The 21,046-nt window shown below is 31.4% G+C and overlaps 1 protein-coding gene across 1 annotated transcript; it reads left to right on the top strand.

Annotated features, from left to right (window-relative positions):
* Window positions 1-3,936: 3,936 nt before the first annotated feature.
* Window positions 3,937-19,019, top strand: LOC106462319. The gene is made up of 5 exons (XM_022389533.1): window positions 3,937-4,030; window positions 5,891-6,436; window positions 8,318-8,359; window positions 12,710-12,788; window positions 16,108-19,019. Exons 2-5 carry the CDS (start codon window positions 5,987-5,989, stop codon window positions 16,995-16,997), a joined length of 1,461 nt encoding a protein of 486 aa, XP_022245241.1. The 5' UTR covers window positions 3,937-4,030; window positions 5,891-5,986; the 3' UTR covers window positions 16,998-19,019.
* The last annotated feature ends 2,027 nt before the right edge of the window (window positions 19,020-21,046 follow it).

Here is a 21,046-nt window from a genome sequence, read left to right as displayed (position 1 = left end):
TCAAGATAATGTGACACACTACAGTAATACATTCAACGGGTTCTACACTTCAAGATAATGTGACACACTACCGATGTTAATAAAGTCTTCGATCTTTCACTTGGTCATAACGTGTTCAGGAATTGCTGATATAACCTGCCATAGACTGCTCAGTTTCTACGTAAATAATTGATACATACTTTGTAGACTTTTCAGGAAAAGCTAGTCGTATTACCAAGGTCTGTTTTAGATAATGTTCTTACAACATGTATATTATGATAAGTTTTTATTCAAAAACTTGAGAATAAAATGTAATCTTGTTTGTTTGTAAGTCCACAGACATACCGCTATGCCACTGGGAGACTTTAGGCAGTTCATCTCTTTATATAAGTCACTTTGAACAGTATTATTATTTGTTTGTTTGTTTTCAGATTTTTAGCCCAAATCTACACAAGGCTATCTGCGTTAGTAGTACCTAATTTTGAACTGATAGACTAGGGGGAAGGCAACTAGTCAGCAATACCTACCACTAACTCTTTGACTGCTCTTGTTTGACCGAATATTTAGATTTGAACTTCATCCATATAAGTTACTCACGATGCCACAGTGCAGAGCGCGAGTTTTCTAATTTGTTTTTCGGTAACGGGATGTGAATGGTGGATGAGTACCATTAATGTGTCATATTTAGGCACGCTAACCATTGGGTCACGTTCAATCTAAAAGTGTTATCATAGAAATCGTTTTGTTACAAGCATATTGTATAGTTTATAAAGTTATAATATATATGTTTTTGTTTTTTTTACTTTCACCATGGACTTGACCATTTATCATTTACTATAATACTACATTTCTGGCACTTTTGGTATATCTTAAAGTGTTTATGTTGAAATGTCATCTTCACCTCTTGCGCTGTAGCCCTTACACTGCCATTGTTAAGCACATAACGAGGTTGTGGATTGGTGTTTTCTTGTGTGTGTTTTTTTCTTGATGAGTAATCCTCTTATGCAGTGAAGATAGCTTTAAGGTATTCAAGTTGAATTTATGATGCATGCAAAATGTTGCCACTTACACGTCTTGCAATATAAACATGCTGTTAGAAACAGCTGCGAAATGAATTATATGTCAGTACGGTAGTCTTTCTCTATATGATAGAAACTAAATATGTCAGTACGGTGGTCTTTCTCTATATGATAGAAACTAAATATGTCAGTACGGTGGTCTTTCTCTATATGATAGAAACTAAATATGTCAGTACGGTGGTCTTTCTCTATATGATAGAAACTAAATATGTCAGTACGGTGGTCTTTCTCTATATGATAGAAACTAAATATGTCAGTACGGTGGTCTTTCTATAAACTCATGGATGGATAGATTAATAGTTCAGTTTATAGGAAACAATCAAAACACCAAATCTACACAAACTAAGGTATTTTTTAAATTCAAAAAGGGGTCTTTTATAAGTAATAGAGAAATATAAAGTGAATGACTTCTTTGTTGTTGAGCACAAAACTGTACAATGGATTATTTTCCTGTTACTACCGCAAGGATTGAACCCACAAATTTTAGCGCTGTAAACCCTAAAGTAAGCTAAATGAAATATAACTTGAGTTTGCTCTAATGTATGTTCGTGATCAGTACACGTTTAATGGATAAAAACAGTCTAAAATATTATAAGTAAGATTTTAAACTGTTTTTAGTGCTGTTTTTTACATTAATTATTAAACACAGAAACACATAAAAAACAATCGTTTTCAGTCCTTTTAGAAAGTACAATTGTGAATAGCTTTTTTTAGGTTTTACCAACTTAAATTAAACTAACAAATAACTAACCGCACGAAATTCGAATACCTAATTGTATGAAATATAAATAACTAACTATATGAAATATTCACAACTATTTATTTGGAACAGGTATAATTCTTCCCACCCAATTTCAAATAAAGATAAAATAATCTAAATTATTGCAAACAAAAACAAAAGTCAAATAAATAATACATTTTATTGAAATATTTTTGCACCTTTCTATAGTGGATTGAAAAGCAACTGCTATAGAAAAACTAAATTGAAGAAAACAATAAGTTTATCTCAAATTTTATACCACTAAAAAAAGAAGATATCCCCTTTGTTTGCTTCATTCTATTCGTCCTTTAGGTTTTGTTTTAAACCGTGAAAACTTTTAAATACATGTTCTCTATAACTTCAACATCAATAACTACTCTAATTAAATCGAATACCTTGTTTTACGTCATTGAATAGTAACTTAAACCTGCTTCTATTATCCCTTATTATTTTTCTTTCAATACATTGCAAAGTAGTCCAAATAAATTTGTTTAAAAAACGTACAAAGGCGTCTAGAAATGTGTGAATAATCTAAGAATAATCTTTGTAAACTTTCATTATTTTTGTTGTTGTTGTAGTTAAAGTATGTAAACCATACAATTATCATAACTATTTTTAATGGCGGAACAATAACAGCTAATTGAATTCAAAGAAAACAGGAAATTTCTATTATATTCTAAGAGTATCTGGTAAACCCATCGTATAACTGCTTATCTGTTTTGTGTATTTGCTATCTGTCTAAGATTAAATAAGAATAAAAATAATCCAACATTTTCAAAATATCCTCTTCAGGTTTGAAGTTTTAAATGTTATTTTCAAAAATGAAAGTTGACCTTTTAAGTATGATATTGTTTGCCTAAAATGTTTAAAGGACAGCTAAAAATACAGTTGTTTACTTTGTGTCTGCGCCTCTTATCTCTACTCTCTCCAACGAAAAATTAAACACTGCACACTGGTTGTTATGGCCTCTACCGACAAAGTAGAAATTTATTACAACATTGGCCATTAACTTGTGGTTCAACCGTGATCTATGAAGCTAATACCGCAGTCGCTTTAGTGAGCTTTCACCTGTGGCATTTTGTTTTCAATTAGTATCACATGACCCTGGACGTCATTATATTAAAGACAGGAAATAATTATCTAGCTTTAGCCTATATGAACAATGATAACTTTAGCTGATATCTGTTTTTGTATCTTCTCTATCTTCTGGATTATTTGAGCGTACACTGTAATTATGGAATTACCCTATAACGAAAATAATAATTGTGATTTACTTACACTTCTGGTCATGCATGTTGTCATGGGTGAATCGAATTTTTCTTTAATCACTTTTCCAAATGACGTCCATGTTGTAGTTTTAAAATAATAAATCTTAATGAAGAAATGAAAATGATTTAATAAAATCTGCTTTTTTAGGATTTTAATTATCTATCATATTAGATAGATAGATTTATATTATTAGTCCTGGTGTTGTTTAAAAAATTGAAAACGTTTGTCACATGATAAACGGGTAAAATGTGTACTACCAATTACACAGGCTTACAATGGTTTTATTGTCTTCATATATTTACATGTTCTACACTAATTCCTGTACGCTGAATATAAGAATGATATCCATTTTACTCCATCACGTGCAGATTTTTCACAAAATGTCATAACGCAATATATAAAAGAAATACCACAACACGTGGTTTTGAGACTAAAAGACCTAGATTTCACAAAAAATATTAAGATGAATGAGGATGTATATTCGTTTGACATCAATCTTCTTCCCTTTTATTCAGTTTGTTTGTATTTTTGTTAACAAACATAACAATAAAAAATGTTCATTGTGGTAAATGAAATAATAATTTGACCTAAGTAAGAGTTTTTTTCTTCCCGATTTTAAAAAATCTTTATGGGATAGAAAAAAATGAATATTATTTTCCAAGTCTGCATAGCTGAATTATGGAAAATCCGTTATTAAAGCCAAAACAACTTTTATGAAGTTTAAACTCGCAGGCCTGTGTTATTATACCGTATGCTTACTTCTTTGTTGATATGTTTTTATCGTAATCCTATTGATGACAGAGACATATTATTAACTTAGAATTAAGATTAAATAGTTGTATTCAGTATCAATAAACATTGCATTGAAATAATAATAATAGACGTTTCTTCGGCCATTCTAGGGATCTCTGGTAATGAAGGAAATGTTGCTGGAAGTAATAAGGTAAGTTTGTAATGAAGGAAATGTTCCTGGAAGCAATAATGTAAGTTTGTAATGAAGGAAATGTTGCTGGAAGTAATAAGGTTAGTTTGTAATGAAGGAAATGTTTTTGGAAGTAACAAGGTAAGTTTGTAATGAAGGAAATGTTTCTGGAAGTAATAAGGTAAGTTTGTAATGAAGGAAATGTTGCTGGAAGTAATAAGGTTAGTTTGTAATGAAGGAAATGTTTCTGGAAGTAATAAGGTAAGTTTGTAATGAAGGAAATGTTTCTGGAAGTAATAAGGTAAGTTTGTAATGAAGGAAATGTTGCTGGAAGTAATAAGGTTAGTTTGTAATGAAGGAAATGTTGCTGGAAGTAATGAGGTAAGTTTATAAAAATTCGTGAAAGATATCGAATTCTGAATAAACTGGAAAAGAAAACTGTAAAAAAACGTTCACGCCACAAAAAGATTTTTCTTAAGTCATAAAACATTACCTTCATGGTAATTAATCTAGTTACATACAGTATCAAATAGCTCGAATTGTTTTAGCAAGACTGTTCTAAGTTGTTTTAAAAGTAGAGAAAACCCTTGCTTTATTAACAAATTCAATTGTTTTAGCTAAGTGTCGTGGTTTGGATACTAACAGCAGAAATACTGTAAAAACCGAACTACAACCCAGTTGAATAGCAGGGAAATGTGGGTACCGTCAGAAGAAAAGAGCATTCTTCAGAAAGACATTCAAATCCTTGTCAAAATGTCCAGATTCTTGCTTTTTTAAAAACGATTGTGATGTTTTTCTAACATAAACTAAACTCAATTTTCTATGAAACAGAAAACAACTTTTATGTTCTTCGGGGAAATAGTATTATTTTTCGAGCAGTACGTCCTTGGAACAATCTATGACACACACACACAATGCTGTGGTTCGCCAGAAATCATTTTATTCCTTTAATTAGACTCGCTTAAAAAAAGACATTATAGTCATAACTATTTTTTTTATGTAACTAAATCCCTTAAAGTTATTTACTTGTTCAGGGGCAACCATAAAGAGTTATTTACATATCCAAAGCCTTTAATTTCCTTACATTAATTCAACAGAAAGTACCAAACCTACGTCCTTTATGCACTAAATCACTTAAACTTCTTAATCAGTTAATTTCCTAAATTAGTTCAAGGGATATACTACAGTGACAGATTTTATATACCCAAAATTCTTAATTTTCCTAGGCTACTCCAACAGAATATCTCAACGTCACTTCATTTACCTAAATCCCTTAAATCACCAATTACTTCAAGGGTGTGTATCGTTACGAATATAACCGAATCTCTTAGTTCCATACCTTAAAATGTAACAGCACTACTTCATTTACCTAACTATATCTCGTGAGCTTCTTATATTAGTTAAGTAGATTACGATTACGAAATTACTTTATTTCCTGTTTTAGTTCAACTAATACAGAATCAGATCATAATTTTTTATTTAATTGCAGGTTTCAAATGCAATTAAAAACACGATTGAAAACAACTAACATTTCTGTTTGTTGTTCTAGATTTCGTTTAAATCAAACAATGGTTAGACACAAATAGCAAATTAAACTTTTTAGTTGTCTGCTTTGCCATTTAACTATCACTTATTTTCCTTCAAGGGAATTTCTTGTTTCCTCTTACCTGTTTAAGTCATCATAAAGCTAGTTCATCATTGTTTTCTTCATAATTATAAAATTATTTATCAACTTGTTATGCAAACTAGTTACTTCTTTGATTTCTGACATGTTTATTTTTAATTACTGTCCACTGTATCGGACTATATAAAAGTAATTTCATTACCACAACAAAATTTTGTGAGGTATGAAATGTATTTACCAATTCCTTTCTGTTAAAGGGCAAATTACAACCTGGAACGCTTGATGATTTCCAGAAAAACTACCCCCTAGTATTTACCAAAAAAACTTCGTCACTCCTGACAGAAGCCCTGGGTATGTTACATCGGGCAAAAGATATCAAAGAAAAACAGTGGCTGGAAGCTTACGTCCACCGTTTAGGGCGTCTGGCTGCTGAGATGGAACAATCATCCACTCCTCGGCATAAGCCTAATTTATTTTTTCAGAAAGATTACGTTGTACAACCCCCACCTCACAGCGCTATCTGGACTCGACACAATGATCTTCCTGGAGGTTACAACGATGACATTTCACAAAAAAAAATCCATTCCATCAACGAGGCACCAAAACTTTTGAAATCCATGGCGGAGAATGACGAGTTAGTCCAGCAACTTCATAGTCAGCCAATAAACTCCAAAATGACTTTCAGCAATAGTCCTGTAACTTCACAAGTCCCTCTGCAAGAGCCAGCTATCAAAGCTGCAGTTGCGTCTTCACCAACCCCTGCTCTATCGACGAACATTGGAAATCAAAACTCACTACCAAAGGTAGGAAAATCAAATAGTTTTTAATCTTCGTTTATCTATACAATTATAAGAGTAACGTGTGTGGGAAGCTTTTTGATCTCCATTAAGCTATACAAAAAATGAAATTAGGAGTAGGGAAGTACAGATGACGTCTCCATATGCTTAAGAGAGGGGTGGATGTAGATAGTACTATGCATTGCAAAAGGGAGGGTATTTGGGGAATGTATCTGTCATCCCTTAGAGCACCATCTCAGACAATAATGTTTATGCGTGGTTTTTTATGTGTGAATTTCTTCATTTGTATATTGACACCTAGAGTACCTGTACGGTCACCATGTTGAATTTTAATACTTGCCACCAAAAACCAGGTTTTAAAAGTGTCGCTACATCTGGTGTCTCTTACTAGACAAGTTGATGAGTATCACGTGTTGTGGAATAGGTTTAACCCATTTATATTTAACCTCACAGTCAGTGAGACATCCCGCACGGCCGTCAGATTTATTCAGAATTTGACGAACCTAACCTCATACATGAATAGCCTAGGAAAATCAATTAACCGTTTTAACTACTCTAAATACATAACACTACCTTTACATTTTATAAATTTTGTGTAATCAAATACAAAATACCACACCAAAAAAAATGTTTCGTACGCAAAACACGAGGTATCTCCTAGTATATATTACATGCCTATGTATTTAACTTTAAAGTAAAAGTATACTAATCAATAATTTTAATAATGCAATTTAGTTTGTACAATAAGTTAATGATAACTAATTAATAGTATACAATAGGTAGTAAAACTAAATAATATTGACGTAATGATAATAATAATAAGTAATAATGATATATGATGATAATAATAAGTAATAATGATATACGATGATAATAATAATAAGTAATAATGATATATGATGATAATAATAAGTAATAATGATATATGATGATAATAATAAGTAATAATGATATATGATTATAATAATAAGTAATAATGATATATGATGATAATAATAAGTAATAATGATATATGATTATAATAATAAGTAATAATGATATAGGATTATAATAATAAGTAATAATGATATATGATGATAATAATAAGTAATAATGATATATGATTATAATAATAAGTAATAATGATATATGATGATGATAATAAGTAATAATGATATATGATGATGATAATAAGTAATAATGATATATGATGATAATAATAATAAGTAATAATGCATTTTCATACATCCATAAACTGAAACGAATTTCATTTCGAAATGGTTTAGAGTTCTAGTTGTTTTTCCTTTTTTCACTTTTGTGTTTTATAATAAATTTTAATAGATTCTTGTGTTAAACAATTTAAATTATCAATAAAAAAATGTTTTTGACATTTTTGAAATTATTTATCTCTAAAATCATTACATGAATACTTTATGGTTTTAGTTTCGTAAAAATAAAAGACGAAATTTAAAGTTAAAATGAAACTGTTCTTGTTGAAATATGTTCGTGATACCTAGAAAATATATAGAGTAAAAACATATGCATAAATCAAAAATAAGGATTCTCGATAATCCGAATACTTTTGGAAGGCAGACCGTTTTCTGGTTCAATTAATATGTATTCATTGTTTAAGTGCTTCATTCATATCAATAGAAAAAAGTGTCATTTTAATATGGTTCTAGTAGCCAGTTACCATGCATCTACAGAAACGTTATTGGACAAACTTAATGATCATATGATGGCTGTTCTGTAAAGCAACTTGAAAGTGTAGAACCAAATATCTAGATTGGTATTTTGATACAAAATATGATAGCATTGTTAATATGATACAACTTGTAATTCATTTTCATGTGTCATTATTGTTTTCTTTTACATCTGTGTCTTTTGAAATGTTTTTTTCTCTTTTAGTTGGCTCTTCGTAAAAAACTCCTCAAACAAATTTTAAAGAAGGTAAGTTAACGAATAACGTTAAAACAAGTAATGGCTTAACATGTTAAAAATAACCATCCGTAAAGTCTGACTGTGTATTTAAGTAAGTTGTGTACATCACTCGTGTTTTCCAATTAGGACTATATACCAGTTAAAACATAAAGGCGGTCTTAAATAATGCAGTAATTGAGATCGCTGTTTCTTCTACCCGTTGTTTAGACTGGAATAAATTAAAATTGATTTTCTTATAGTTAGGAAAACAACTCAACTTCAGCTTGAAATAACTATGTATAAACATTAGTGTCAATAAAATGTCAACGGTACTTGTGCCCATGTTTTCTGCTCAGTAACTTATGTAGTACATGATAGATAGACAGAAATGTTCATCAGCATCAACAAGAAAAGACCTGTGACGCATAACTGCTGTGTCGGTATTAGGAGAGTGTAATGCAATCAATTCATTCTTATGTTTAAACAAAATGTATTTTAATCATACGGGTTTAATTAAAAACTCACACAGTACTGGATCTTAATCGTCCATGTAAAGGTTGTCGTTGTGCTTACTTCATCTCTAGCAATTTCAGATTATTTCTGACTTAAGTTTAGTTTTTTTTTCCCTGAACAGTTTTCTGTATATCTACAACTATCTCTACGTGCGTTTAACATTAACTTTTATCGATCAGATTGGGCTTAGCAGGACGGTAGTATCTACTGTGCCTTCAAGTCAACATCTACAGCTATTTCCCAAGCACACCCTGACTTACTCCTTCAAACGAACACCACAAAGTTGACCGTAAGGATGAGCGAAAATGGCATTATTTCCTGCAGTGTAAACAACCAGGATTATGAAATGAGAGAAATGTAAAGAAACATCTAGATAGATGTATAGTGAAAAGTAAAGAGAACACATACAAATATTCTTGAAAAGATGTACAAAAAAGGAAAATAAGCTCATGTAGATGGAAAGACAGAAGCACAAACAACTCGCTGGACGTGTAGCTAGAGTCTATTGTAAATTCTATTGTAACTAGACATATATATATATATATATGCACTAATGTCTATTTAATTGGCTTTTTTTAATTATAAATACCCGTCTTGTGACATGTTCACGATATTTATGTATATTTACATAAATGTATTTAAAATGCTATGTTTCTAATTACTTTTTTAATGTTTCAAGCACAATCTATACAATTATAAGGCTTCAGAGCTGCATTATAATGTTATCATATTAGTTTAGGCCTAGTAAGGGTAGATTGCACTTTAAAAGTTGATTAATTGTAATACAACTGCTTTAGACGCATAACTTACACCTCAGGTCGTTTTGTTCATGCGGATAGCAAGTAAGATATTACCGTATACACAGTAAACTTTAACATTTGTTTGTAATTTCCCTCGCGAATGTAAATATACATTTGCCAGTCTTTCGAACAACCAATTATACAACAATATTAAAAAATACTGATTGATATTTTTTTATCCATAATCATACAATGTTAACAAAGATATGGTAACCACGTGCCACTAAAAGCAAAAACTATAGTTACTAACTAGAATTGAAACTGAATCATCCAATCATTAAAGTTTTATATCTCAGTTGAAAAATTCGTAAAACGGTTTGGCCACAGTTTCTACAGTAATACAGGATACAATATCATTACTCAATTGTCTTATGAACAGGACGAAAACTTCAGAATAATTCATAAGATGAAATAGTGAGTAATACAAAATTGTATTCTAGGGTAAATGTCATGCCCTTCAGGTCCAGAATACAACACAATTGTCTTATGAACAGGACGAAAACTTCAGAATAATTCATAAGATGAAATAGTGAGTAATACAAAATTGTATTGTAGGGTAAATGTCATGCCCTTCAGGTCCAGAATACAACACAATTGTCTTATGGACAGGACGAAAACTTCAGAATAATTCATAAGATGAAATAGTGAGTAATACAAAATTGTATTCTAGGGTAAATGTCATGCCCTTCAGGTCCAGAATACAACACAATTGTCTTACGAATAGGATAAAAACTCCCGAAGAATACTCAAGGTGAAAGAGTGAATAATACAAAATTATATTCTGGATGTAAAGGTCATATATATGTATGTAGTTACTATAGAAATAAGGTCTAATAAATATTGTAGTAGTCCTGCACTAATAATTAAAATTATATTTATATGAAAATGAGAAAATAACTGTCCGTTAATTAATATCATACATTTTCAAGTTATGCAGACGATCGTTTGAAAATATTTTAGGTCTAGATAGCCACTAGCTTTGATGATAGTCCCCTGTTTTGTTTATATTGTTGTTTTCTCAGAAATATATATTATTACCATTTCTACTGGATTAGCTACTAAATACTCTTTCGTGTTAGGCACTGTTGGTTAAAAACAAAGAGTTTCCTCCCAATCCTCCTCTCAAGTCAGTGTTAATAGATGTATATAGTTTAAGCTTCCGCACTCTCTCCTTTGTTATCTATATAATAATACGCTTGATCATGTGTCTATTACGGAAATGACGTGTACGCTCATGCGTCTTTAGATAGTAAAGTGAGCACGCATTATCATGACAGATAAAAACTGAGTATTATTATAATAGACTAGCAGAGACGCGTTAGACATTTGCGCTCAGATTAGTGTCTTTATTGCAATAGTACTTCTTTAAATACAGGATTTACAGAATAATACAAAATAATTCTAATCGCAGAACGCCGAAATTTTGTCATACTATAACTCTGCTGTCGGTACGCCTTATAAGCATGCACAGTAAACATTTTAACCAGAAAAACAGTGCAAGCGCCTTCCTGCGCCAGAGTGCTGGAAATCTCAAGGAACAAGTCACTACGACTGCTCTATCAATGAAGGAATAAAAGTTGGATGTAAATATTCTTTATAAACCATTTAGTACTATAACATCTCTTTATCGAACATAAGCCTAACATTAGTTAAGGTTTTATAAAGTACCACCTAACTACAAGTGGACTTACACATTTTAGTGTCTACGATTACATTTCCTTTGTATTGTTCTACAAATCTTGTACTTAAAGAAATGCTGTTGCAATAAAGATACTAAGTTGACAGCAAACGCTTTTCGGGTCTATTCCAGTTGGATTATATTTTGACAAACAGGTGGCGATATCTAAGGGCTGGGTTTAAAAATATATGGGCAGAGAGTGGTTCAAGGCCTGCGTCCCCTTTGCTGCACATACGCACTCCGCACTTTAGGGCTGTGAGTGCGCTATAAGAGTGACAGTCAAATCTCACTGTTCGGTCAGAGAAGAGTAGCCAATATTTAGCGGTGGGGGCTATTTAATAACTCTTTTCCTTCTATATATATATATATATATATTATCAGTTCACAATAAGAGATGGTTGTGCACAGTTAGCTGTTGTGCAACTTTGCGAGAAAATTCTAAAACAAAGAAAAAATAAGGACAACTTAACTGAACATTTATTTTTCTCCTCGTTACTCTTAAAAGGAATTTGAAAAAAAAACACATTTGTAGTTGAGTTGATTTTATAATATTGGTTTTCCAATATTTCGCAGGCTTTCGGAGTTTAAACAATAACTTTAAAAACAATAAGGATATACTTTTGAAAAAATGAGAAATGATTACCTAATTGCTATGTTCTCGTATATTGCATGTGCAGATATTATAAAATATATTTTAAGTAGAATAACAATATGTTTTAGGCATAAACATATATATAAGAATTAATGATTTTCTACTTCTAATAGTTTTCAACGCACGGAAAGTTATATTTGAGGCCACATCCATTTCAAACTGAGTACAATAAACTAGCCCATTCGTTATCTAATATCTTTGTACGAATAGTAATCCATAGGTTCAAAACTTTGCAATATATCAGTCAAAAACAAACACTGATCTTTACTGGTGAAAACCAATTCCGCTTGACAAGATGTCGTGTAAAGTATTATTAGTTAGTAAAAGGTATCCACCGAACTCTTTCTCTCCAGTTTTCATTAGAAACACTACCAGCATAAGCAAAGTTTCAGGAACTAGTGATGAACGAGTGGCTTATATAGGTTATATAAATTACATTTTACGATGCTGAATTAACAAAATTAACTATCCAATGTTTATCCTTATTTATGTTCTTTCTTTTGTGCCTTCGTGCGTTCTAAGTAATAGATCTACATTCCTTCGTAATAAAAGCACATTAATCTAGTTCTTCATTGTAACTTTAAAAGTTAGTAATTGTATGTATATTCCAAAAGCTGCGTAGTAATTATTAGAATCCTCGCCATGCTTGGTTAATCCATTAGTGTTTACTTATCTTATCACTTTAAATTTCATTTGAGATTGCTGAGGCATTCATTTATTGTTAACATACACTTTAGATCCATTTGTTGGAGAAACTTGGAGGAGCCAAAGAAGATGTATTAACAATACTGAAGCGAGATCAGGAATATTTGGACGGTTAGTTTACATTAATTCTTTCCTTTTGTGTCTTTTCTGTAAAACAAACCATAAGAAAAATTATCATTACAGTTTTTCGAACTCTATCATAGTTATTCCACTTTCCTTTTGAACTCCTAAATTATACTTCAGTAATTGTATTGAGATGAATGATGTTTCGAATGTCTTACCTCAACATTGTACAACAGTACAATGTGCTACACTACAGGCGCTCGGATGATAGGTAGTATATCACTGAGACCACTGCTGTCTGGAATGTCTTACCTCAACACTGTACTACAGTGTACAACGCTACACTACAGGAGCTCGGATGATAGGTAGTATATCACTGAGATCACTGCTGTCTGGAATGTCTTACCTCAACACTGTACTACAGTGTACAGCGCTACACTACAGGAGCTCGGATGATAGATAGTATATCACTGAGATCACTGCTGTCTGGAATATTTCTGGTTGCTTTTTCTTTATTTCCAGTCACTGAATTGATGGCTAGCGACATGAACTATATTATTTTTCTGTAGCTCACACTCTTTGTCAGAATGATTTTGGAGAATTCAGCCCAAGATGCATTTTGCAACCTGTCATTTGATTCTCTGTAGTGTAAGAACACACTGGGAAAATACCATTCATATGAATATACTCGAATATTATAAATAAAACTTCATCAGCATAGCTTGGCATTGTCTAATGAGCTAACATAAGATATGATAATAATGAAAACAGATTAATCCAAAGCTTTATTTTACTTACAAATGGTGAATCGAATACCAACAAATTATTTAATATTATAATATAATATTCCATAAGTGGAATATAATCGGAAAATTCTCCATTGCTGAACCATGTAAATATTGGAAAGTGTAAAGTGGGTCTAGGATGTAGCATGTTCGTGGCTTATATATGGAAGTTAAATAGATTTTATGTTTTTCTTATATAAATTTCACTGTTTTACTAAATTTTGACATGTTACTTTTCCTAATTTCTCGAAGACAAGTGTTATATTATTTTTTCTGGAAAAAAGGAAAAAGTGAAGAATACTAATTAAACAATATTTTAGTTTTCAAATAATATTTCCTTTTTTGTTTTGGTTGGTGTAAAAACTGTAGCGATTAATTATTTAACTAACTTAGTTTATCTTCGTTATTGTATTGTTTAATTAAATTTTATCACGTGTCGTGGATGTTGTGCTGTTATCTCTGAACATATTTTCCGAATAATTTATGAGGTAAGTTTTGAAACATTAATGACTTTCTCTAGAAACGTTAAGCATTTTTGCATACTTTATACATTGCACTTTTGTTAAGTTGTCGGTTAAAATATTTAAGCAACTTTAACACATAAGGATAACACAATTCATTGTTAAAAAATACAAATATTTGCAATTAATATACAATGTTTATTGCTGTAACTTTGAGAAATTTGGCATGAAGCTTTGATTCGGTTAAAATAGTAGGGTTATTTGCTGTCTTCGTGCTTTCAGTCTAACTGAATTCTTCGCCCTAAGCATCCAAAATAATCAATTACACGTGTCATACGACATTAGTATTAAGCTTATTATAATTTTAACAATACATTATTTATTCGGTCCCTTAGGGTTTTCCAAGAGGAAGAGTGTATAATAGTATCTCAACCATGTTCGCCACATCCATTGTTGACTACACGTTTCGCTCAATGCACAGCTCCTCAGGCCGGCTGGAATAAAACAAACGCAGTAGTGGTCGAAATACTATTTATTACGTATTAGAATTTCGAATAGTCTGAAGCCGAGTTAACTGATAATTTAAATTTAGTAGTTAAAATTGTACTTTGGATTTAGTATTTAAATATATATATATATATATACCGATATATAGTCAGTTTATGATATTTGCCAACAAGATTGATACACACGGTTTTCATTTTTAACACAAATACGTTATAATATGCTCACAACAATACAATTTATAATAACAATTATTACAAATAGTAATTACAAACAAAGATTTATAAACAGAAGTTTCACAAACTTCCAAACAATATAAGGTTTTCTTTCTAGTCTGGAACCTCAATGATATCTTATCGAAGATTCACGATGAGCGAGTTATTTTCAAGATACGATTCGCTGGGAAGCTAGCTAGCTTTGTCCTTTGCCACACACGCTGAATTTTTGATCCGTTGAAGTTAGGTAATGTTTTTGTAAAAATGCTAATATCCGATGAGAATATTCCTGGTTAGATAACTAAAGCTTTCCGATTGATAAGCATTATAAAAATCACACTTATAGCTTTCGAAGTTTATAGCACACTGATTACAGCGAACTACTAATAGACACGCTCTTTTAGGCACGTCGCGTTGGTTGTATTGATAGGCGTGGGAAGGTTTTCTAGAAAATTCAGATTACATAACAATACTGGGGTATATTTAAATGTTTACGTATATAGATATATTGTTGATTCTCATTCTCGAGGATCTTATACAACTTTAGAGAATAGGCGGGAGTTTCGCAATACATATCTAACACTACAAGATATGCATGTTTTTAAATATAAACTTAATCTTCACAACGTTCGTATTAAAATAAATGCATAACAAATTCGTTACATATTTATATAAAACATTTGTTACAATAAGATGGAGAAGCGTGATTATAATTAACTATACTTGTCACAAGTGGCCTGTTGAGTTCTGCATTGAGCAAAACGCAATAGATGTGGTTGAAATACTATTATACGTTCTTCATCTTCGTACCCCGCAGTGGCACAGCAGTATGTCTGCGGACTTACAACGCTAGAATCCGGATTTCGATACCCGTGGTGGGCAGAGCTCAGATAGTCCATTGTGTAGCTTTGTGCTTAATTACAAACAAACAAATCATATTTGTGAAAAATCCTAAGAGACTGAACAAAGAACGTAGTATTTAAAATATAATAGGCATAATACTAATGTCTTATGACAAGTATAATTAATCATAAAAATGCTTCTCCGTCTTAGAAAAGGCGTTCACACCATTACAAATGTTATCATCTAAATAATGTTTGATTTACTTTTGGATAAGACACGATATATCATATCATTTTAATGAGAATTATTTTATAGACGAATAGTGAGTTTCAAAAGTACTTAAATGCAAAAATGTCAGTAATATAATAATTAAACTTTTATATCTTCTTATTATACGGTAGGGTCATGGGCGTGGCTTATGAACTTAGTGAAATTCACACTTTTGATAAGAAATTGCATTGTTATCACAAACAACTTATACAATTTTGAGATAATATATCATAAAGATGTTTTTGAACATGTGAAGCAAAACTATATAATAAATAAACTTTTCTCGTAGATCCGGAAGAAGTAAAAGATATGACTGTTGAAGAGGGGGCAGCTGAAGGGGAACTAGCAGCAAATGATATTATCGAAAACTTAAGAACAGTAGCTCCATCCGCTGATGACCTTCCTGCTGATTACCAGGAGGATTTATCTAAAAAGTCATCGGGAAGTACCAAAGAAGTACCAATCCCAGTCCTACAGAACGAAGGATTGGGAAATGAGCAAGATGACTCAATCTACTTGGTAGATGAACAGGCAATTCCAACAGTACGAAACGATGAGTTGAAGAATAAACAACATGATGTGAGCTATAAAACAGACGAACGGGTAATTCCAGCCGTACAAAACGATGAGCAAGATGAAATAAGCTATAACACAGGGGAGAAGACAGTCTCAGTTGTACAAAACGATGTGATGAAGAATGAACATGACGAAGTGGGGTATAAAATAGACGAAATCATAATCCCAGCTGTACGAAACGATGAGTTAAACAATGAACAAGATGACATAAGCTATAACACAGGGGAGAAGACATTCCCAGTCGCACGAAACGATGTGATGAAGAATGAACAAGATAGGCTGAGATATAATATGGGTAAAAATACAGCCCCAGTTGTAAGAAACGAAGAACTTGAGAAGGAACGAGATAACGAAAACTATAAGATTGATGATGAACTTGTTCGACAATTGGAGGAAGAAAAATTTATTATAATCTCTACCACAACGCCCCTCAGTGGTGACACTATCGAATATATGAAAACAGAACCAGAAATGAGAGATACTATACATGGTGTACTAACAGAAAATAAACACACTCCTCAAAAAAAAGATACAAGTAAGAATTCTTTAGAGCAAATGATGAAAAGGCTAAGTGAAGATGTAACCAGGCATGTTATGAAATGAAGAGCGAATGACGAAAGTAAATAATGAAAGTGTTTTTGAATGGTAGTGTGATTAAAGATTAGCAGAAGTAAATGTATGTATAGGAACTTTCGTCTAAGGTAGCTCTAGCTATTAAAGAACAGAGTTCGTTTATGAGTTTAATTTCTCCTAAGGATGAGAAACCAAAACATGTTTAGATGATAAGTATCTTAGGTACCCGTTTCTTTCAATCCGTGTTACATGTTCATATGGCACCAGTGAAATCTATCTTAATTAAAAAACATTTTGCTGTTGCACCTGTTACGGTTTATGAGCACAACGAATTTCATAGTGTACACAATTCATTAATCTGTGGGGTTTTCGATTATTTATTTTATTCAGCATTTACACTGCAAGCTTACCTGTCGTATTGCCATTGAAATCTTTATTTATAAATTCCAGTTTTGTTCCCATACCTTTAATGGTATTTTCTTCAGTATACGGTATATTTTAAACTAGCCAGAAAGTTTTAAGTACCTTTCTTTTAAATTTTATTATCGACTTTTACATAAAGAAGCTTCTAGACAAAACAAAACGAAAATCGATATTTCTTACGTAATTTAATTAACCCTATCAATTTAGGAACAGCCAAGGTTTAGTATCATATAGATTAAGCAAAGATATTTTTCTAATTGGATTGGTCTAATCTTATCCATTAATGTGTAATAATTTTTAAGTATCCCCTTAAATTTAATTTATTTCATAAGTAGTAAAAACATCAACATGCTAATTTTGTATCATTAAAACGTTGTACATCTTTATTAAAAAAAAGCATACATCTATAAGAAAAGTGTACAGAACAACATATATAACGAGAAACTTTATTTTGTCAACGACTACTGTCGTTGAAATCAATAGAATCAGTTTACTGGTTAACTTAAATCAGTATAATCACTTTATTGGTTAACTGAAATCGATATAATCACTTTATTGGTTAACTGAAATCGATATAATCACTTTATTGGTTAACTGAAATCGATATAATCAGTTTATTGGTTAACTGAAATCGATATAATCAGTTTATTGGTTAAGTTTTCAAAAGCAAAGCAGGTATTACGTGTTTGTGGTGAGTATGTTTCACTTGTAAACTAAACAATACTAAAATACGTCGAATATTTATGAAATACAATTTTGACGTATTTGTAAGACATGTTAGGCCTCTAGTTGTTCGAATTAATTTAAAATTTCGAAAATTGTTTTTCATTTATCGTTTCTTATAGAAGAATATCGTGATTGTTCTAGCACCAACATTTTTAAGATAATTAAACCGTTAAACAGCAAAACCTTAATATAATTATTTCTCTTATGCCATAGAGCAAAAAAAAAATAGCTTAGTACTAATAATAAGTCAATATTTATTTATTCATGTGTCGAGTTGCTTTCAATGAAAATGCATGAAATTATACATAATAGGTTTAGATTGAACATTCAAACTGTTATAGTAAATATCAAGTATAACCAATTTTTTTACACAACCTTTTATCTGTATTTCTAACACTTAAACGTACTATTTAATTATTTTGCAACCTTAGCTAACTGGTATTGTATTCTAGAAATCTTCGTATCACTATAATGCAGAAACAAATAACCAGACATGCTAGGGACGAGGATTCATTTTAGTAAAACATTAATTGTTTACAAAAATTAATTAATAAAAACTGTTCAGGAGAAGAATATACGTAAGTTAAGCACGTATTTCACCTTCAAGTAACTCGCCATTTTAGCTCGATAACTTAAAGGTGTCTCGCACCTTTAATTGATATAGTTGGTGTTTTCATAATGACTTGTGTAGCCTTCATAGAAGAACAATAGATAATGTCAATGCATATTAAAAATCTATGTATGTTACTAAAATATCAGTCGCCAAGCTTTCTTAATAGAAACAATAACATTATGTCGATAGTTATCACTAGCAATTATAATCACAGAGTTTTTTGTTTTGATTTTTTGTAAGTTGTGTGTATAAAACGTTGTCTCAAATAAATGTGAAAATTTCATGTTTGATATCTATACGTTTCATTTCCTATCGATGCCCCACAAACCATTAAATCGTTCTGTCCTACCTTCATTTTTCACTCTACAGTTAAGATGACGAAATTAATTGGGTTTAACTCACATGATATACATCATAAATCTTGTATTAACACTTTTTGTTCTGAGATATCACGTATAAGTTCGTATAAAATATAACAATGGTTATAAAACTTGTACTGAGATAATGTTTATACGATTATGGTTTATTTCTTTGAAATTTTAAGCTGTTTTCTTGCCCAAAATGTTTATGTTATTTAAAGCTGAGTGTGTGATGAGAGACGTACGTTACTTTGTCGTCCTTAAAATACTTTATATATATATATATACCTGTCGATGATGGTTTGAAAAAACACGTATTCGCGGGTTCGAATCCCCGTCCCAACAAACATGCTTGCCCTTTTAGCCGTGAAAACGTTATAATGTGACGGTCAATCCCACTATTCGTTTGTAAAATAGGAGCCCAAGAGTTGGCGGTTGGTAGTGATGACTAGCTGCCTTCCCTCTAGTCTTTCACTGCTAAATTAGGGACGGCTAGCGCAGATAGCCCTCGTTTAGCTTTGCGTGAACTTCCAACCAAATCAGATCCAGCCAAATCCTAAATTGCTCAAAGAAACAATACTATGAATACTTTGAGCTTTGATATTCAAATTTCAGAAACTACCAAAAATGATTGTAATTACATTGAACGAAAAATATTTTTGATATTATAAAATAGTTAGTTACTGGGCATCTTAAGATTCGATAAAGGACTTTCAAAACAACAAAATAAAAACAATAACGGATTTGATTATTAAGTTGAGGGGCGAATCCTGTAGTGTACATATTCCGGCTTTGCAAGACCTTCACGTTTAAAGATTAATCTGAGTGGTGTTTGAACTGTGTACTCTATAAAAGCTCTGATAAAATTTCTCTATCTTCCTACTTTAAAGTTCATAATTTTTCGAAGGTGAAACTTTATGTAGCATTCCAAAATGTTTCCGTATTATTTGATTACATTTTCTGGAATAAAAATAAAAATCAAAGAAATCTGATGGACCTTTTTCAGGGGCCAACTGGATGCATAGAACATTTTCAGATTGTACTTAGCTCATCGCTAAAATAATTTCGTTGTCTTTGACTTCGAGCTGTTCTTTTATTCCATGCTCAGTTCCCGCGTGTTTTATCACGTGCTTTTTAATCTATTAGCCATGTATTCAAATTTTATTTGGTAGGTCACAATCCTATTTCACACTGTGTGGTATACTGAAGGTGTTGTTCACTTGTGAGAAATGAATTTTGAGGTGAAAACTTTAAAATATTGACCCATATTGATGGGAGACTAATCTTGGTAGCGAAATATCGGGAACGTGTCTGGTTTGTGATGCCTTTGTTTCAGAATTTGCCTTGAAAAAGAAAATCAAATTTTAAATTATTTAAGCACTCTTCTAGCCAAAGGAGAAATTATTAGTGGAATACCCAATACATTATAAATATATGACGAATATATATATTTCATGTTTCACCCATCGCTGCTAATACATTCAGACACATGAAGTATTATTCAGAAAAATAGCGACTCTAACATAATCTCTAGACTCGTCTAGCTTAAAACGTTTGTTTGTCGTTACACAATGGGCTATTTGTGATGTGCCCACCACGAGTATCGAAACCCGGTTTTTAGCGGTATTGACCATCAGACTCAAAGCTATACATCGGTACATATGGCATGAGACATTACTATATATATTGTACTTTCAGGTTGAAAAATGTTTATAAATCAGCAAAGCAACCTGATTCAATGCGCATTATCGTCAAGATATATCAGATACAAGTCATTTTCAAGAACAAACATTTACCGAACCAAATTATAACATTAAGAACACCAGAAATCATAAATACAAGTTATAAATATAAATTAAAACATTATTTGTTATAAGTGGCTTAAAATGTGTAACGGGACGTGGGTCGTCAACATTTGAAAAGGGAAGAAACAAAAAAACTTCAATTTTTTTTTACAC

Source organism: Limulus polyphemus, unplaced genomic scaffold (assembly GCF_000517525.1).
Source record: "Limulus polyphemus unplaced genomic scaffold, Limulus_polyphemus-2.1.2 Scaffold1141, whole genome shotgun sequence".
NCBI classification, from domain to species: Eukaryota; Metazoa; Arthropoda; class Merostomata; order Xiphosura; family Limulidae; genus Limulus; species Limulus polyphemus.
This window is presented reverse-complemented; position numbering and strand designations above follow the sequence as displayed.

Coding starts and splice junctions, on each gene's coding strand:
- LOC106462319 (XM_022389533.1), top strand. CDS start 5,987: ATGTTACATCGGGCAAAAGATATCAAAGAAAAACAGTGGCTGGAAGCT. Junction 8,360..12,709: donor TCAAACAAATTTTAAAGAAG/GTAAGTTAACGA, acceptor CATACACTTTAG/ATCCATTTGTTGGAGAAACT. Junction 12,789..16,107: donor AGATCAGGAATATTTGGACG/GTTAGTTTACAT, acceptor CTTTTCTCGTAG/ATCCGGAAGAAGTAAAAGAT.